The sequence below is a fragment of the Fundulus heteroclitus genome, chromosome 13 (genome assembly GCF_011125445.2).
Source record: "Fundulus heteroclitus isolate FHET01 chromosome 13, MU-UCD_Fhet_4.1, whole genome shotgun sequence".
NCBI lineage: Eukaryota > Metazoa > Chordata > Actinopteri > Cyprinodontiformes > Fundulidae > Fundulus > Fundulus heteroclitus.
Genome location: NC_046373.1, coordinates 28327400 through 28346338, shown reverse-complemented (window position 1 = coordinate 28346338; position 18939 = coordinate 28327400). Strand labels below are relative to the sequence as shown.

General features: G+C 39.2%; 1 protein-coding gene across 3 annotated transcripts in view; it reads right to left on the bottom strand.

The window, feature by feature from the left end:
• The window catches only part of khdrbs3 (KH domain containing, RNA binding, signal transduction associated 3), a 183472-nt gene that overhangs the window by 18044 nt on the left and 146489 nt on the right, over positions 1-18939 (bottom strand). For all 3 annotated transcript variants that reach the window (XR_002427163.2, XR_004932312.1, XM_012853716.3), the window contains exon 7: positions 14936-15018. Coding sequence is in view for 1 of the 3 variants with exons in the window: in XM_012853716.3 (XP_012709170.1) it covers positions 14936-15018 (83 nt within the window). In the remaining 2 variants the exon portion in view is untranslated. The remainder of the gene's footprint in view (positions 1-14935; positions 15019-18939) is intronic.

Here is an 18939-nt window from a genome sequence, read left to right as displayed (position 1 = left end):
TGAAGAAATCACTCTCTATGGGAGATGTCCCAGATGGATATGAGTGGAGCTAGGCGGAGTGAAATCCATCTGGCGAGAGTCCGGTTAATCCTTGCTTGGATTGCAGAACATCTCCAAATGCCTCTTTTAGATCCGGAGGAGCCGCCCCTCAATTCCAAGCTCCCCCAGTTTCAATTCAATGAAGATTATTTATGTTTGCCATTCATAAAACACAGCAAAAGTTTCACTTCCTCGTTCACCATGGCAGATCGGAGAGGCCATGATTACAGCAGACAAAATCCCAGTTAGTCAGTCTATCTCCTGTTAATCCCTCCTTCACTTGAGTTCGTCCTCTGGAGGTGCGATTGAAATTCAATGCTAACTAAACAACCAAAAGGTGGCAGTAATGCAATAGCCTTTCTGCATAATGGTGTCTTTTTAAAAACGGAAATGCAATTATCGTCACAATGCCTGCCCAATAAACTCAAAGTTAGCAACAAAAGTTTGTATTTCACATATTTTATTCATGTAAAGCACTTTGCATTGTCTCTGTACTGAATTGTGCTATATAAATAAATTTGCCTTGCCTTGCCTTGCCTATTTCACAATGAAAAAAATAATAAGAAAGCAAGACAACCCCCCCCCCAAAAAAAAAAAAAAACCTAAACATGCTGGCATTGTTGATTGTGGATACCCACAATGTCTGTAGGAGATGAAATCTGTCAACAAAACCAAAACGAATGGAAACTTTAAAAATGAAACCATCTTGACCACCTAAATGTCACACTCTCATACTGTATACAACGCAGTAAAGAATAATCAACATGTAAGTCAAGGGAGCACAGCTGGGAACATGGACTGTGTGACAAGAGACGCCTGTGGTGGATGTCAGGAGAGATATCATTCTGGCATAGGTGTGAAAGAGCTTTGACTTTCTAAATAGGTCAGCTTTTGATGTGACATTCATTAGCAGAAGGCGTCCACTGGTTTGTGTCTCCCTAGGCTAAGAAAAATATATTTCTTTAAACAGCTATTGCCAAAAGAGCCATGATGATGAAAAGCTAATACCTATTAGATATGTGTCTGCTTTATCAGACATGTAGGTCCCGACCAACTTTTCCTCAGGTAATGCATCTGTCATCCGCGTAAATGCTTCATCTGAAGCCCTGACGTTGCTGTTCGAGGGCACCATGAAACAGATGGCGGTGTTAAATCTGAATGATGTAGAGCACATCCCTCAGGTACTTTGCTTTCAAACATCCTCATTACTCTTCCATTCCTCTGTGAGAAATCTGAAGAAATCTAGCAGCACATGACAGAAGGCATCAGGTATAATGTAGGATTGGTTTAACATGGAGAAAGCAGCTTTTCTTCCTATTTTCTGCATTTTGCACACTTTACCCCTTCATTCCCATGGATCCCGAAGCCAAAAATACCTATTTGATGAGTCTTTTGTAATTCAGTTTTTTTTCTCTCCATTCATTCTTAGCAGAATGTTTGAGAAGTCAAATGCTGATGAAAACGGCCCCACACTGAATGCTCTGATTATGCCAGCTCTGTGATTTCTGCGACAGATAACATTACAATGGGAAATAGAAAGAGAAAAAAAGAATGCCACAGTTTATTCCCTCACAATTTTGCCTGAAATGAAGCACATGTAATTTCCAAAGAAAACCATCGTTATGGATACACTGGTGATTGCTCAGTGTGCTGGCTGATTGCAAAGCTATCCCCAGTGCTGACCCCCTACTGGAGAGACACAAAGAGGGACAAAATGAACTACTGAAAATGAATTGACTTTCCAAAATAGGTCTTCCTACCAGCTTTGTCTCGAGAAATTATGTAATTTCAAATCCTTTCTGGAAACTAAATAAAATCCAAAACCTCCCTCAGCAAATAAAAAGGCGCTCTTTGGAGACCTGTCTTTATTTCATTGCAGAGTCTCTTGTGTCAGTGAGACATTGTTTCATTGAATTTACAGGGCTATATACATCTATTCTCATACCCGTCTCCTCAGATAGGCTAATTATCCCCACAAGACCTGTCATTTACGTTTGAGACGTCCACCTTGAAAGAGCACTGCCTCTTAAGACACCACGAGGGCTTTAGAAGCAAGAGTCTAACAAACCCAACCATTACTAGACAAAACTCTCAATAACAAATTGTCTACTTAGAAGTATCGACTTAAAAGGGTTCCCCTTAAAGTGACAACAAAGCCAAATGATTCAATGGTGTTATTGATGCTATAGAATAATAGTACAGCTGTTTTATCATTGACATTACTGCTCTGAGCCTGAGTGAAAAGAAAAGTCTGAAAAACCGAGTCATTAGCCCCTGGTCTTCAGGTGTAACATTAAAACAAAAGCAGCAATTAAAAAAAGAAATCTCTCTAACAGGGAAACTTGGTTTATTAATTAGGCAAAACAATCAGTTTGACAGAATGTTCTTTCTCTGGGTCAATCAGACCATTGCTAGACAGGGGCTACAAAGAAAACCATTTCCATAGGTGCTTAGTTACAGCTAACTGATTGTAGAGGATGTGTCCTGGTACTTCAGTAGGAAAAGTTAGAAACATGTTTCTATGACTAACATTGTTTTGGTATCAATAAAATTATTACCTCTGGACCAGCTTTGGGTCAGCCTTTAAATTTGTGGCCTTTTGTTTTAAATATTTTTTTTCAGTTCTACCTCTTGAAAGATGTGGCAGTGAAGGAGCTTGGTAGATCTACACAACTGGTAAACATGTTGGCAAAGTTAAGCCTGCGTTATTAATAGCCCTGACACATTTGGGCTTAAAGATAATATTAACAACATGCTTCTTCTGAGTGGAGATAGTATTAACATTTTGGAGTGGTCCAGCTAACCTGACTCCGCCAGATGGATTTGCTCTGCATATCCATCTGGAAACCTTCCGTTGAAGTAATTTTGGGAAGGGGCGAAAATACTGGTTAGCTGATTGGCCTATGTTGGTGATAGACGGGCCAAATAAACCAATCAGATCAACGAAGCATATGACGTACTAACAGCGACGACGAAAACACAACCACAAGCTCTTGCCGAAACCAGTCAGGAGAAGAGCAAAAACATCTTTTCCTCTGAGAAAAGCCTCCAGAGCAGTGTTTTGCTCTTCTTTCAGTGAAGAAATACTCTGTAATTCCAATAAAACTTGCTCGATAGCCACGCTAACGCTAGTTTCATCGGCTGAAGCCGCCATGTTCTTTAGACTGAACTGTCGCGCTTCTCATTGTGTCACACCTCAACCCGCCTCAAAGCCAACGCTGATTGGACGTTCGTTTGGTGAACTGCTCCAAATTTTCTTTAACGGAAAGTAGCCAGACTGATCTGCGAGTGAAACCTTGAAAGCTCGCAAGATCAGGATGGTCTCACGAGGCTATAGTCCAGCCACTCCCCAGTTGAATTTGATGGAAAATGTGTGGAGGGAGCTAAGGGTAGAAGCTAAGGATGGAAGCTCCTCCTATTTGATGATACACTGACAAGGTGATGCTGTGATGTGCGGTGAAGCCGCTGTCATAGTTTATGTGTGAAGAGCACAGCATCCAACACCTTGCAATTCAGGCAGAAATTTCGAAGGAATCGCATTCGGTGTGAACGCACCATTAAACATAAACATATGCACATAAATAGTACTTTAGTGAATTATGAACGTTGACATTTATCAGAATGATCAATTTTCACGTTACCTCATAAAATCTTTGTATTGCTCCCTATTTCAATTGATTGTGATACACAATAGATTTGAACCAGCTGACTCAGATATAAAATAACCCCAAAAAATAGGTTGACCACCTGCTAGTAGATATTCCCTTTTGAAGATACATAACCTAATTTCTTTATTGCAGACTATTAGCAAATATCATTTAAACCATCGGTAGTAAAATTGGGTGTAAAATGCTCTGCTTCTGGGATGCTTTGGTGGCGCAGTGGTTAGCGCGCACGACCCATGTATGGAGGCCTTAACCCATGTCTCTCCCCCCTCTCATACCCCCTTTCCTGTCAGCCTACTGTACAAAAAAAAAAAACATGCCACTAGTGCCAATAAAAAAAAAAATGCTCTGCTTCTGGTCATTTATGGATTGGTATGAAATAGCTTGCAGCGTTTGGTTGCTTTTGATATTCAAGATCTTGTCATGTACAAAGTGTCAAAAACATTATGACTAGCACCCTTTAAATACATATAAGAAAGTGTAGGTATCCTGCAGATGTGTAAACCTTGTATCCCATACTGTATTTCTTGACGTGAACATTTCTTTGCAGTTTTCTGGATGCTATTGGCTCTTTTTTGGGGCTTAAAGCAATGAGCACACAAGCCCGATCATGCTCTACACCTGAAATCCTCTAAATGCGGAAAAATGCATTATCACACAGCTTGTTTGAAAAAGTAGGAAGGAGAGCAACATTATAGGAGTTTTGCATTTTTTTTGTAGTGATGGTTGGTTTTAAGGATTTGCTACATGATGAAGGTTAGAAAACCATGCCACTCGTCCCCCTGTGTACACCTCCTGCACTAGGGCTTACTAATGCTTCAGAGTGATTCATCCTTCTTTTATAAAGCATTGCCTGTGGACCTCTGAGATACAGCCTTCAGGGTAGCATGCCAAAGCAAGAACCATGAGGACGTTTTTAATGTGTCAAGTATGAAATAATGCTTTGATCACCCTTGTGCTCTGACAGGTCCCCTCATCTTGACCTCTCCAAGTGTCCTATGCTGCTGCTGTCATCGCTATCAGTCCCTACAGAGGTGTCTCCCTTCATCTTCGCTAATAAAATTAAGAACGCTCTCTACACAAGAGAGCGCCCTCCAGACTGCTTGACCTTAGAACCTGATTGGTTACACTAAAAAGAAACCCTCAATAATTAAAAAAATCAAACTCTCTGCTGTCTCTACCAAACGTAAGGTCCCTTCTTTCTATAAACACGCTAAGATGTGACTGTGATGTGGAAGCTCTGGGTCTGCCTGCCATGGCTGTCACGCCGAGGTAACGTTCTGTGAGATTCCCCCGAGGCGCCAGCTATGTTCTGAAAAAATGTAAATGTCGTGAAATGTCTTTAGGGTGTCTAAAAGTAGCTTTTAAGCTCAAGTCTCATGTCTTGAGGTTGTGAGTGCCTTATTTGCCTTTCAGATTTAATTATATCTAAATTACTCAGCCCTGGCTGTTTCACTTGACACCATGTGTACAGTACAGTCCATAGTTTGTCTTGTTTCATTTGTCAAGGTTGTTGCTTCTACCTTTTCAGACAGTAATGTGACAGAACGTTTTGTAAATGTTAATTAAAGCAGAGGAGGATACGATTTCATCAGTGTCATTGCTGGACTCTACATAAGGAAAAATGTTAATCAACAGTATATGCCCTGATGTACCGTATTCAAGCTGCGTTGCTGTACAGGTGGCGTAGTTGGTAGCATTGATTCCTTGTAGAAAAAAGGTCCTGGGTTCAACCTTCCACCTGCAAAAAATCTCTGGGTACTCTGGTACCAGCTTCCTCCCACAATCCAAAGACATGACTGTTAGATTAATTGGTTACCTTAGGTATGTGTGCATGGTTGTTTGTGCTGTGTCTCTGTATCGCCCTGTGACAGAGAGGTGACATGACCAGGATGTAACCCGCCTCTCACCCGGTGACTTCTGGAGACATCCCAGACAATAGGTCTTATCCAAATGTAGCCTAAACAACATCTAAAGTCAGTCTTGGTTTGACAGTTTGTACATACCAGCCACCTTTTATTCACATTTCCACAGCTATAGATGTCTTTCCGTTTATGACATTTCGCTTTCCTCTTTTAAAGGACCCTTTCACAATTAGACAAAACCCAATGCCGCGTCTTCCTTGTGCAGTCAACAAAAACTTGCTCAAGGCAATACATCGTTCTAAATAAAACAGTTACAAGACAAGAGCTATACAACACTCCTAGCCCTAGAGCTATTTTCATTCAACTGTGTTAGGCTTACAATTGAAGTTAGCTCATTTGCAGCCCCTGGACTAATTTTGCGTACCCCTCCAACTTCATTTCATGAAAGACCAGAACAGATGGCGATGCAGATGGAAATCTTTTACTTTTCAATTAGAGCAAAATTATTAAAGATAGGTTAAGATCTTACAACTGAAAATGTTATGTACACCTTGAGGTATTCATCTTTTAGTAACCAGACTTTTTTACATTTTCTTTCATTTCATAGTAAATAGGACTACATCTCTCTGAGCTCTTTAACTCAAATGCAAACTTTGGTATGCTAAAATCTGTCTTGAATTCATTCATTAAAATTAGCTAAATACAGCAAGTGTTTTCAAAAGGAATACCGACCTACGTCTTGTATTGTATTGCTAGACCCAAAAGAATGCTGCTTGTTTTCAACTGAGCCTAAAGAATTTGCAGACTGGGTGACTATATTTTAATAAAGCAAATGAGCAAACCTGTTTTTAACTTTGGATCTACAGACATCCTGACTAATTGGTTTAATTAAAATGATCACATTTTGTAGAGCAGGTAAAAAACATCACAGTCTATAATTTTTTTGTTAATTTTTATTTTTATGTTATTCAGTTTTTGGCCCTCGGGTATTTCTGACTTGATAATGTTGGCCCTCATGCCGAAAAGTTTGGACACCCCTGAACTAAATGATTGGCCATGGCCATAGTTAGCAATGACAGGTCCTTCAGGCGCAATCTCTGTATTAGACATTTGGAGTGTAGCCCATTAAAGCACTGAACAATGTTTCAGCTGTTTTTTAAGGTTATAGGAATGTGAAGAGTCCCTGATTGGTTCCAATTCACAGACAAATACGTATCTCCAGTGAATGCATCAAAGGCACAACAGTCAAGACACGCCAGATTCAACTGTTTGCAACAGGAAAGTCCGATCTGTTCTGATAAATGTTGGATGTTAAGTCTTTTTTTTAATGAACTGCTGTTGCCATTCATAGGGTGGAGATGCACCACAAAGCTATTGAAATAGTCACTTCAACTGTCTGTGAGGAAAGCTACAGTTAAAGCTACAGTTGGTGATCCTGTTTGGAAATACTATTTGTCATACTGTGTGAATTGGTCCTTCCATCCTGACAGTAGTCAATACATTATGTATTCAGGAATAGGATGTTAAAAAAATAGACCTCCGTGAGAGCTGCAGGCCGGTAAAAACTCCAATCCTGTCATTCGCACCAAAGTGCAGAGATTGGTCAGAGGATTGGCCCAGCCATCACTCCCCTCTGCCCCTCAAGTTCCGGGGGTATCGCCTCATCTATTGGTTGTCCCACATCCCAATTATTGTGCAGTTAGCTTCAGTTAGCTCACTGTATACTTTAAATATGGCTGAGAGTCGCAATAAGACATCTGCATACAAGTTAAGGAGAAGACGAGGAAGGCCTCAGTAGAAAGAAATACGACCAGAGTGGATTTGTGAGATTTTTTCACGCGATCCCCCTGAGGAGCAGATGAGCAGGTAAGACGTTCTTGTGCATTTACAGTTATTCAAAAGGGGACTTGGGGAAAGTTCTGGACTCTTCCTTTAATTTGTCAAAATAGATAAAAATAAAAATTTAGGTTGAGTTGTCAAGTATGTAAGCAAATAACATTGAATGAGAAATTGTTGTATGTATATCTTTGATGTATTGGCTAATTAGCAGGGTGAAACTTTCACGTTACATATTACCTTCATAAACCACAAATTGTATTGTAAGAACATCTATCTTTATTATCAGAGGCTTATATAAAAATAGCTTTACTGTTAATTGTAATGTTTTTGATCAGCTTTTTAATGGTGCCTTGAATGAAAATCAAAAGACAAAGCAAAGAGCAATAGTCAATCTGAGTTTCTAGTTGGGATTTAAAACAGTATTTAAAGTAATGCTAAAGGACAAGAGCTAATTTTGTTATAACGTAAAGAGGAATGTAAATCTTCCAATGGCCTTAATGACATAGAAAACTGACAAAAATAGGGGTCTACTTGCGATTCCTGAGGTCCTTTCAACAAAGCATTACTTTACTCCAGTAAGCCGGAGAAACGCTGTACCTTGTTCTTTAAGCAAATCAGCCAGTATGAATTGAATGAGGTAATTCCAAATACATGTTTTTACTTACTTTTCTATTTTGGACTTTTACAAACCCAAATGTAAGCTATCAAAGTCTTAAAAAATAGATTGGAATTTGCATTTGAATTTGTAATGTGTTAATCAGACAAATTTGATATATACACAGAACAAAATGGAAACAAGAAGGCCTTCACATAGCCAGAAAAATCACAATAGATATATTTCATTCCCAGAGTGAAAACAGTCACATGAGCACCAAATACTAATAATGTGTGTGCGTGTGTGTGTGTGTGTGTGTGTGTGTGTGTGTGTGTGTGTGTGTGTGTGTGTTTGGAAAACAAGGAATCAGTTGTCAGGATTTTTTTCCAGCCTAATAGTGGATATAAATCAATGAAATGCATTTCTGCTACGTTGAATCAATAGATCTAAGTAAGATAATGCCCCCACCGTATGCAGCGGCGTTGTATCAAAGATCTCCACGCGTACAACACCCTCTGCACCTTCTTTCCTTACATTAGCAGAAATGTTTTTCCAGTTAATTATCATATCTGGTGCAGCATCAAAACCAGTTCGGGAGCCTTCACTCGTCTCCTTTTTTCTTCCTGCTCACAAACAGCAGGCCTGCTTCTAGCAGGAGCCACCAGGGTAATACCATGACAGAGAGACTGTAAATTGTTCTGCTTGTTATCCTGCGGCAAGTGAAATCCTGCCACGCAGTCGGGAGCTCAGCCTGGTGACTGGGAGCTCCTTAGGCTGCCAGAAACATTGTTAGGAGACTTCAAGTCCACATACGTATACACAAACACACACATTTATACCCCCCCCTGGCCCCACTGCAGATGGGACCTGCTATGACTTTGCCTTGACTTGTCGAGGAAATGACGTACCTTTCCTTGTCTGTCACAAATCTAAAAACAGCTCTGAATATATAATTGCTGACTTATGAAGATGGATGTGGTTATAAGGTCTATTTTAAATAAAAGTACAGATAAAACCCATTGTTTTATAATCTAAGCTTCACTAAAGGAGCATTTTCTCCCTGGTAGATTTGTTTTGTCATACCTAAATGCTTTAGCTCTAATACTATTTTTAATATCAGACAAAAATAACCTGAGTATTTATAAAAGGTTTTCACTTAATAAATTAATTTATTAACGTGAAAAAGCTATTGAAACTGACCTGGCCCTCTCAACACGAATACCCCGTTGAATCAAGAAAATAAAGCTTCACCGCATCATTTGGAAAGCTGAGTTAAATTTGTCTTGCTATACCCAGGCCGGATGACTGTGAGAGCTGCAAAATTAAGAAATCACTTAAATAGAACCAGTCTGACAGCCTGAAGGAGACTTAAAGATATTTTTAAGGCTTTGGGACTCCAAAGTCATTGTCCACAACAATGTGACAAAAGAACTGTGGTAAACTTTCCCAGAAGTGGTCAGCTTTCCAAAAGTACTCCAAGAAGCCCCAAACAACATTTAACGCACAGCAGGCCTCACTGTCCTTAGTTAAGGTCATTCTGGATTCAACAACACGTCAGAGAGAAGCCAACACTGCTGTCTATGCCAGGGATCAAAGGGGGAAAACAACACTTAAAATAAAACTAAAGCTCAACATCTTAGTAATTTCCAAGAGTTTTAGAAAAAAAAATATTTTGTTAGACTTTCTGGGAGTTGAATATCCCCTCACATCTTTCATTCACGGGGAATAAACAAAATCTATCAGCAGTCAAACATGTTGCTGGTGTGATAGTAAGGAGATATTTTCAGCCTTTAGAATCTGGACACCTTGCCATAATTGATGGATCGATGAATCATGCTCTTTTCAAGGCAACCCTGAAGGAGAAGGTCCAGCAATGGATCGGTGACCTCAAGCTTAGGTGTGCTTGGGTTGTTCAGCAGGACAGCCCAAGCGCACCATACGCGTTTTTTTGGTGGGGGGGTGGGGGGGGTCACTTTTTCCACACAAAACCAGGTGAGTTTGGATTGGTTTGTTCTTTTAATAAATCTAAGTATCATTTAAAACTGCTTTTATTTAGGTAATTTTTGTTACATACAAATACAAATAAAATGAAAAAAACCCTTTTCCCAGTACTGTATGTGTCAGGTTCAAACACTTAATCCATCAGTATGACAACACTAGCATGTCGTACAGTATTAATAAATAGCATAGTTTATAAGCTAAGAAATACCTTGTGATCATGAGTAAACAACTGTAATGTGATCAGTCGATCTCTACTCATCAAAACTGCATGAAGCCTCTGAAGTGCACATGCTCAATGTCAGCCTGCAGTAACAGTAGCTTTCCAAGCAAATCCGGGACAAAGGACACAAATAAGAGAAGAAGTAAGTGAATCAGCTGTCTCTGGAGGCAAAGGCTTCTATGTCTGGGCTCTATTAGTCGCTTCGTCTCCCGCCAGACAACAGACATGAAAATCTCTTTAAGTCCACCCAGCCTCCAGCATCTACATGACAGACTCTCTTTCCCCCTCCTGCGCACTCACCAAACCCGGCAACCAAAGCAGCCCCTGTCGTTATTCACGGGGCAGCTTTTAAAAAGAAAATAGCTGCCGACTCCCGAGGCGGAACCACGTTCTCCCACAGCGAGCATCGCGCCCACCCGAGCGCCGACACCAAGATAAAATAAAAATAAAAAGTTTGCCGGTCAAGGAGGCAGGAAGGTGTGTGTGTGTGTGTTTGTGATATTGACCAGAAAAAAGAAGGGGAGGAAAAAGGGAGATGGCAGAAAAGATGGATGAAGCCTGAGTGACATACAACCTGACACCTCTACAAAAGAAAACATCGACCACCCTCCTCAACAAAAGCCAGGGAGACAGAATGATGCTGCTGTTTTCCTCCCTGGGCCAGTTTTTTTTTTTTTTTTTTTTTTTTTTTTTTTTCAAACCAGTTGCTGCCAATTGGGGAGGATTTTTTTTTACACCATGAATGCGGCAACAGCTATTCTTTTTCTTGACGTACTATAGAGCGGCATACATTAATGTCCAACACATTGTGCGCTGGTAGAATACAGTAAGAGACAAAAAGCCTTTGACCTTGTGTGGCTTGGAGAGTGTAATAGCTGCACGGTTCTAAGAAAGATCGATATTCTGTATTTAGCCGTGCATGACCCTGTGTTAAGAGGAACCGCATCCCATTGTGGTCGTTCATTTTGAAATGACATGCCAAACACGGTAAGCACAATGGAATGCAAGACAGATATTCCTTTAAAGATGATTCAAACAGGGACGTTTTTCATCGCAACGAGCTGCAGGAAACCCGTGAATACGTCAATGTATTTGAGTTTTTAAACTCAAAGAGTAGCTTCTGAGTAACAGCAAAGCTAGAACTTTTTGAACCACTGTCTTCCTGTTATTGTTCTATGAGATACTCACATATGTAGGATGACAAATTAAGATTTCACGTTGCTTTAGCAAGTGAGGTTGCATCAAATCTGCGACGTAGAATCGAGTTACTCCTAAAATGAAAAGACGCTTCTGACTTGACTCAGACTGTTGGACTTGAGTCACACCAACAATCTTCATCTCATGTAATCAGCTGTGAAAGTAAGCTGCTAAAAGTTGATTACCTGACTAAATGATTGATGTTACCCCCTCAAAGTTACCATATGGTATTGAAATGGCTGGTTGTCCTGGTAACGTTATGCACTGTAGGTATTGGGTTCTTTGTAATGTTTATGTGCCCGTAAAGCGGCACGATCCAGGTTTTTCTGTTTTTATATAATACTACCATTGAGCAGGAATTACAGCAGGTAAGCCACAGACCACTGCTCTGACAGAGATCAGCATCTTCTCCTGGTAAAGGGGGTGTTTTATTGATTACCCAGAGACGTTTGCAGACCTTGAACTTCTAATGGTTCATACCTTTTCATGTTTGTTGTAGGGCTGCACAGTGGTGCAATGTGGCCATTTGTGACCTCACAGATGGCTTTGAAACTGAATTCTTCATAACATCACCAGGGTTGCTTCAGAGGAAAATAAACTTGATGTACTGAGCCGCCGTCATCGTATTCTCTTGCTTTTAAGCTACATTCATGACAGATACTCCCGGTTTTTCAAAAATTGAAGCGTTTTCTATTTCATTCATTCAGAAAGTCGATGGCAACTGGTACTAACTTCATCTACAATTTCTCTTTGAAATGACAGCATATTTATATTTTTAGTGGTAATTTTTAAAAAAAATCATCTAGCAATCAAAGCAGTTACTTAAATATTCAGAAAATATTCAGAAAATCTGAAATGTTAGTTTATGGAGTTATTCTGTGTTGTAGCCTGCTTAGTTGCCATACATCCAATTTGAAAAGGTTTTAGAGACTCAAAGACATGGGAACGTCTATTATCCCAGGTGATTTTAGAAAAATTACAAAACATCAATGAAAACAGTATTCGCTTTGCAAAACACTTCACCTAAAGGACATATACTACATGTCCCTCACTGACTTCTACCAATTGTCAGCCACCTTGAAGCTATTTTAGAAATATCAACAACGTGTGAAATTTTTTTATTTACTCATAACCAAATGGCCTGAATGAATAAGGTTTCCCGCTTTTCATTGATCTGTAATAAAACACTTCATCCTTTAAGATACACAGGTATACTGAGCTGAGGATTCAGACTTTAGGTTGTTTAGAAACTATTTAGGACTGAATTTAACGTACCAAGGTAAAGTAAACAAAACAAACAACAATTTTATCTAAGACCAGATTGAAAAAATAACCAAATCTGCTGGAATTAAGGTTATACAGTGTTTTGCAAAATCATTCATGCCCTTTGAACTTTTCACGTTGTCACATTATAACAACAAACATTGCTACATTTTATTACGATTTTATGTGACAGACCAGAGGTAGTCAAACTTTTTTTTTACTAAAAGATCCAAATCTGATTTCTGGACAAGATTAAAGGTTGATAGACCAAGTGATAAGAAAACCCCATTGATTACATTTGTTCGCAATTTACAGGCAAAGTCCATGGCAATGAATGCCTAAAACTGTTTACATGTTACTTGATGTGCAATTTGAAGGGTCATTTGGACCGGATCAGAAAAGGAGTACTCAACTGTGAAGTGGCACAAAGAGAGCCATCGGAAACCGAGTCTGCAGTTTTCCAGAAGACTTACAAGTAAAGATGTTTCTACAAAGTACTGACTTGATGAGGATTACCGTATTCTTCGGACCATAAGGCGCACCGGATTATAAGGCTCACATGAATTAACATGTCTATGGGTGTCTATGTCCACACATGAGCCGCACCGGGTTATAAGGTGCATTAAATATTCTTCCTAAGTGTGGAATATCACTCCACCCCTTCACGTACACACCTCTCTCCTGAAAGGGAGACCTATCCGTCCGTCTCTGTCGGGAGCACACAGTAGTTAGACTACACTGCCCTGTTTCTGACATATGGCCAAAATAAACAGAACTTTTATATTGAATTAACTTACTTGGTTTATTGTTGTTTTAAGTGTGCCTTGTAGTCCGAAAAATACGGTAATACGAATGCATGTAATATTTCTTTATATATGCTGTTAAGCAAAAAGTGAAAAGGTCCAACTGGTGTAAATACTTTTTTTACTGGTGTAAAAACTGGTGTAAAAAGCGGTATAAACTGATTGTGACACAAAATTAGTGGGGGGAGTGGTGGTTCAAAGGTAGTATCAAAGGTTTTCTGGTTCAAATCCCAGCTGGGGCCTTTCTGTGTGGAGTTCAGTGTTCGCTCTGTGCGTGCTTTTAATCCTCGGGTTCTCTGGTTTCTTTCCACAGTCTGAAAAAAATGTGTGTTACACTGATTAGTGGTTCAAAAATGTTCATTGATGTTAGTGTGAGGGTTAAAGGTTAACTGGAACATCACGGCTAATTTGCCAGAGTTTCGATGCATTCTTGTTTTCAGCAGTGCTGTGCCAGCAACAGAGGTGGGGAATTTTGGCTCTCCACAGGATATTTTTTTTGTTGAAAAACAAACAGAAGGTGACTTTTAAAGTCAATTTTCTGTCATCTCTGCAGCAGCTGGCAAAAAAGTTCCTCGGTATTGACTACAAGAAACTGATTTAGATTTCCAATTTTAACTCTGCTTTATAACGTTGACAATGCTGCGTATTTTGCTGTATATTTTGAAAGCCGGATGTCTTCTGCTATTTTTATTACATATAAAAGACAGTTTTCTTTTCCAATCTTTGGTCTAAAACTCCCTTAAGCTGTCATTATGTTACACAACAAAAATACTTTTTTCCAACGCAAAACATTCTACCTTAATTCAGTCAGCGCCTCAACAAAATTAATGGGTTTAAAAATAAATATTCTATTTATTTATTGAGAATATGTCAAAAGAAAGGTCTTCTATAAGTTCGTCTAACCGAGATGTCTTTGCAAGTGAAGTGTTTTAATGTTAAATTTGTGTATGGTCAAACAAGTTTTATGATTTTTGATATAGGTTTTTTGAAATAATGCAGCGCTTTTTAACTCATTCCAAAGCCATCTTGTGGCGATATTTAGTAAAGCTCGAAACTATTCATATGAAGGCAATTTTAAGTTTAAAGTAATCCTTTAATGCTACCAACATGTTTCTTCTGACCGCAAGACATATCAACGCTTTGGTTGGCCCAGCCAAATCCCTCGCTTCAAACTAATTAGGGTGATGTCAAAGAGGCCGTCCAAACTCCAAAAGCTGATCACAAAAGATAAATCATAAAGATACCATTGGAAACATGAAAAAAAAAAAACAGATTCTACTTTTAATTTATTTGTTATTGTTTGAGAGATGCTTCACTTATTTCCTTTCAGAAACTAACTTCCGAGTTTAATACATCAAAGTCTGCCAGCAGCAGTATGAGTAACTGTACATCCTTAAAATGAACAGTTTATTATGAAAAACATTCGATTTAAGAAAGCAACAACTTACTTTTGTCCTTGATTACTGTAGCTGTTGTCGTAAGACTCATATCCTGGGTCATCGTAAGCAGTTCCGTAGCCGTCGTCGTAGTCCTGAGGTGACAGAAAGAAAATGAAACTAGTTAGAAGTGCAGAAAAGGTAAAACAATTTTGCTCTCAAAATATGTTATGGCAGTCTGCCTAACACCGGAACTGAGTGAAAATGGGTGAGACTGATAGTACATGTGATTCTATGCTGTGTTCGATTTATTCTGACAGGTTAGAGTCTAGCTTATTTTAATGAGTATAAAATGATGGCTAACACATTATTTAACTGTTTTATGGAGAATCTGAAAACTGGCTATGTGTATTTTTTTCTACTTTATATTTATGTGTGAATGTATGTATATTTTGAATTTGTATGTACCATCTTAGTAAACAGTCCCCGTATGTGATTTGATCTCATTATGAACTCAGCTGTTCTGTGAAGGTGTTGGAGGTCAGAGAACACTCGTGAACACACTGCATCATAAATCAACACAGGTCAGGGATAAAGGTGCGGAGCATTTGAAAGAAAGGGTCAGGTGTGTGAGAGAATATAACACATGCAGAAGAAGGCGATCAGGTCCAAAATTTAACATTTTGTCCTAAAACACCATGTATGGTAGAAATGTAACCTTGCATTCCACTGAACACGCCACCACCTTGGTGAAACATGGTGGTGGCAACGTCATGCTGTTGGGAGGCTTCAGATGGGAAGATGATTAGAGCTAAATATGGGGCAGAAAAGTTAGAATAGGGTCTGCAAATGACTTGAACCAGGGGTGGATGTTCCCCATTCCTGCAGTATAACGAACATAAACACATAGCCCGAGCAGCAATGAAATACTCATAGCATACTCATTTGTATGGCCCAGTCAAATTTCACGGCATAATCCAGTTGAGTCTTTGGGGAGACTTGGATATGAATTATATAACGTCCAAAATAAACACTTGGATAATTTTGTTACATGGAACATTACAAAAATGAAAAGGTTTGTCTCTCAAGGCCACTGGTTAGGTGCTTCTTCTGCCGCTGTTGCTATGGACAAACTGTCCCCGTCCCTGGGTCTACATTTATTCAACACCACAATAGATGGGCCTTAAACATCTGTTTGTGCTCTAGCAATCACCCTTACCCCCCCTGCACTCCATCCAAGCCTCTACCAAGAAAATCAAAGAGAGACCGTGCCTCGCCCATCGTAATGCGGGATAAATGGGTTACTTATGTTTCACAAAAAGGCGTCAACCTCTAGCGACACATTTCTCACCCCCCTCCCACTTCCAAGCTAATTCCATCTGCCCCTCATTTGCATCCTCGGAATTAATATCTTCAAGATTTAGCAAGCAGGAAAAAATGTTCATCACTTGCCTGTTATTATAAAGGTCCTAATTCCTGATTAGAAACATGCACTTGCCAAATGGAAGTATTTGAATCCACTCTTTTATCTTTTATCTCCAAAAATGAAGTACTGTATGTGGAACCCGGATGTAGTGAGACTTGGTGGAACGGTTGCTCAGATTTCGTTTTTTTAAACTGAAGATGAACTATGTCTGCTCCCTTTGAGGAGTCTACTGCATAGGAACCAGCTTAAACTTCTTCTTGGCCTTCCCACTGGGTAGCTTGTTTGTGAAGTCAGGTTTTGTTTGTGTCTTGTCTTTTTTTTTCTGCAGTAATTTTTTAGATCTTTTAAGTATGAATGAACTGCAGTGACTTGTGGAATTTGTATTTCCACAGCAACGCAGAGATTCTGCATAATCAATAATTCCACGTTATATTACAGGGAATACCTTTAAAAAAACAATTTTGGAAAATATTTACATTTGGCATGCACTTAAGCAACTATTTTTTGGGTTAGTCTTGTTGGGAATTTGGGTAGTTTTAATCTAAAATTGGGTCAAAACACTGAGACCCAGTTGGTTAGGCTAGAGAGAAAGGAGCAGTAGCATTGCTACTGTAGGCATAAACAATGGCCTGGTCAGAGTCTACTGGCCTGGTCAGAGGCCTGGTCAGAGTCTACTGCAACTCTTCCTCCAACGGAAATAAGAAATTATGCTGTATGACAATATTAATGCCAGCAAGTTATGTTAATGAGTTTGCTCAATCGAGCTATTCAGGTTTTTCCTGTTAAGCAGTTAGTTAAAGCTTGTGGGGCTATGTTAGGGTGACCAGATGTCCCACATCTGGATGGGCTTTCACCAGCATCTTATGAATAAGAAAACAGGAGCTATACAGAGTAGTACAATAAAATCCCCATAAGTCAAAATGTGTTGTTTGACCCGCTCCTAAAAAGGTTTGGTCCGTTCAGAACTTAATGCTACATCTTGACCGCCGTTCAGTCTGAGAGGGACACCAAATGGTAAATGTTTTGTTTGCCAGCTGTTATTCTCTCCACCATAAGATACTTTAAATGAGATGTGAAGAGTGTTACCATTAATGTGACCAAATGCATGTTGTTGTTTAAACTGAGTCATTAATTCTCCACATTCCATGTCTGAAATCAGCTTAAGCTACATTAAGTTTGCAAAAGCTCTTCTGCAAAGCAGCTTACATGTAACATCCACATAGAGAAAGACTGCAATAATGGCAGATATATCTGATGTAAAAAAAAAAAAAATCCTACCAAAACTACAAAATACCAAACTGAAAAATGGTTAAAAATGGTCTCATATCACAAATGTTATTACATTTCCCAGACAATGTTCATACTCAGAGCCGTTGTTGAATGCATCTGTGCCATTTAAAGGAAAACATGTAAAAACCCGTACCAGAGGCAGATATTTCTAGCAGTGGCAATGTTACAGAGGACAAAAATGATCAATAACCCAACTAAACAAAAATTATCATTGACGAAGCAAGCGGCACAGCTTGCTGCTGCAGCAATTTAGAAAATCTGTATTACAACAAACCACGAGTCATTGCTTAAGAAATAGGGATATAATCCCTATTGGGTTCTGCTCTGTGGCAACACAGTAGGGTGAATATTATTCTATAGTGTATTTGTTTGGTGTTGGCGAGGACGTTGCATTGATATTGACTTACAATATAACCAACACTTCAAATCTCTCATTATTGACCGGCGAGCTTTGGAGAAGAAGTCTTTGTTGCCTCAGCCCTGCTGGAAAAGTTAGGTTTCTGTGGGCCTTATAGAAGTATGGAATGAAGCCAGTAAAGAGAAATGCAACAGTAATGTCAGGGCTCTACAGCTCATTAAATGTAAAAGTTTTTGTTAAGTTGATGTGTTAAACTCGACATCAAACATCTGATTGTGTTTGAAAGCGAACATTCGGTGCTTAATGACGCGCCGTCATAAAATGGCTGAGCTGTAAAGGTGGGGCTAATTAAAAATAATGAGCTGTGTGGGCTGAAGTCAGTCCACCAACCTGAGCCACTCGTATCAGGAACCTTCATCTCAGCTTTAATGGAACACTATTTCAGGTTTGTGGTCCGAGTTTCAGGTCATCGCTGAGAATCCAGCAGGGGTCCTGAAACAAAGGTAATGTTTTCACGCCTTCAAAATGCCTGCTTTTATTTGATTTTAAATTGGATGTGATGAAATCAATTTCCTACAGCGGCAGAAGTAAAAAAAAAAAAAAAACCTAATCAAACGTGACTGTTTCATATGTGCAATATTACATTCCTGTGAAGCGAAGAATGTCTCAGTAATGTACTGGAATTGTGTGTATTGTCGCAACGCAAACTTTTCTTGTTTCATCTAATGACAGCGTCATTAAAAGAAAAATGTTTCATGGAGGGAACAAAACAATAAAAAACATCACTTTCTTTCATAGTTATGGTAACCTTTTGGTACACCATTCCTATAATATACTAGTTAAGAGTGTTCCTTCCTTGTATTCATACCTCTTGCAATGTTTTTCACATTTTCTCATATAATAACAACAAAGTTCAATTTATTTTAACTGGATATTTTACAATACCAACACAAGTATTGCATAATTAGACAATGGAAGGGAAAGGCAATTTAATTTCCCCAT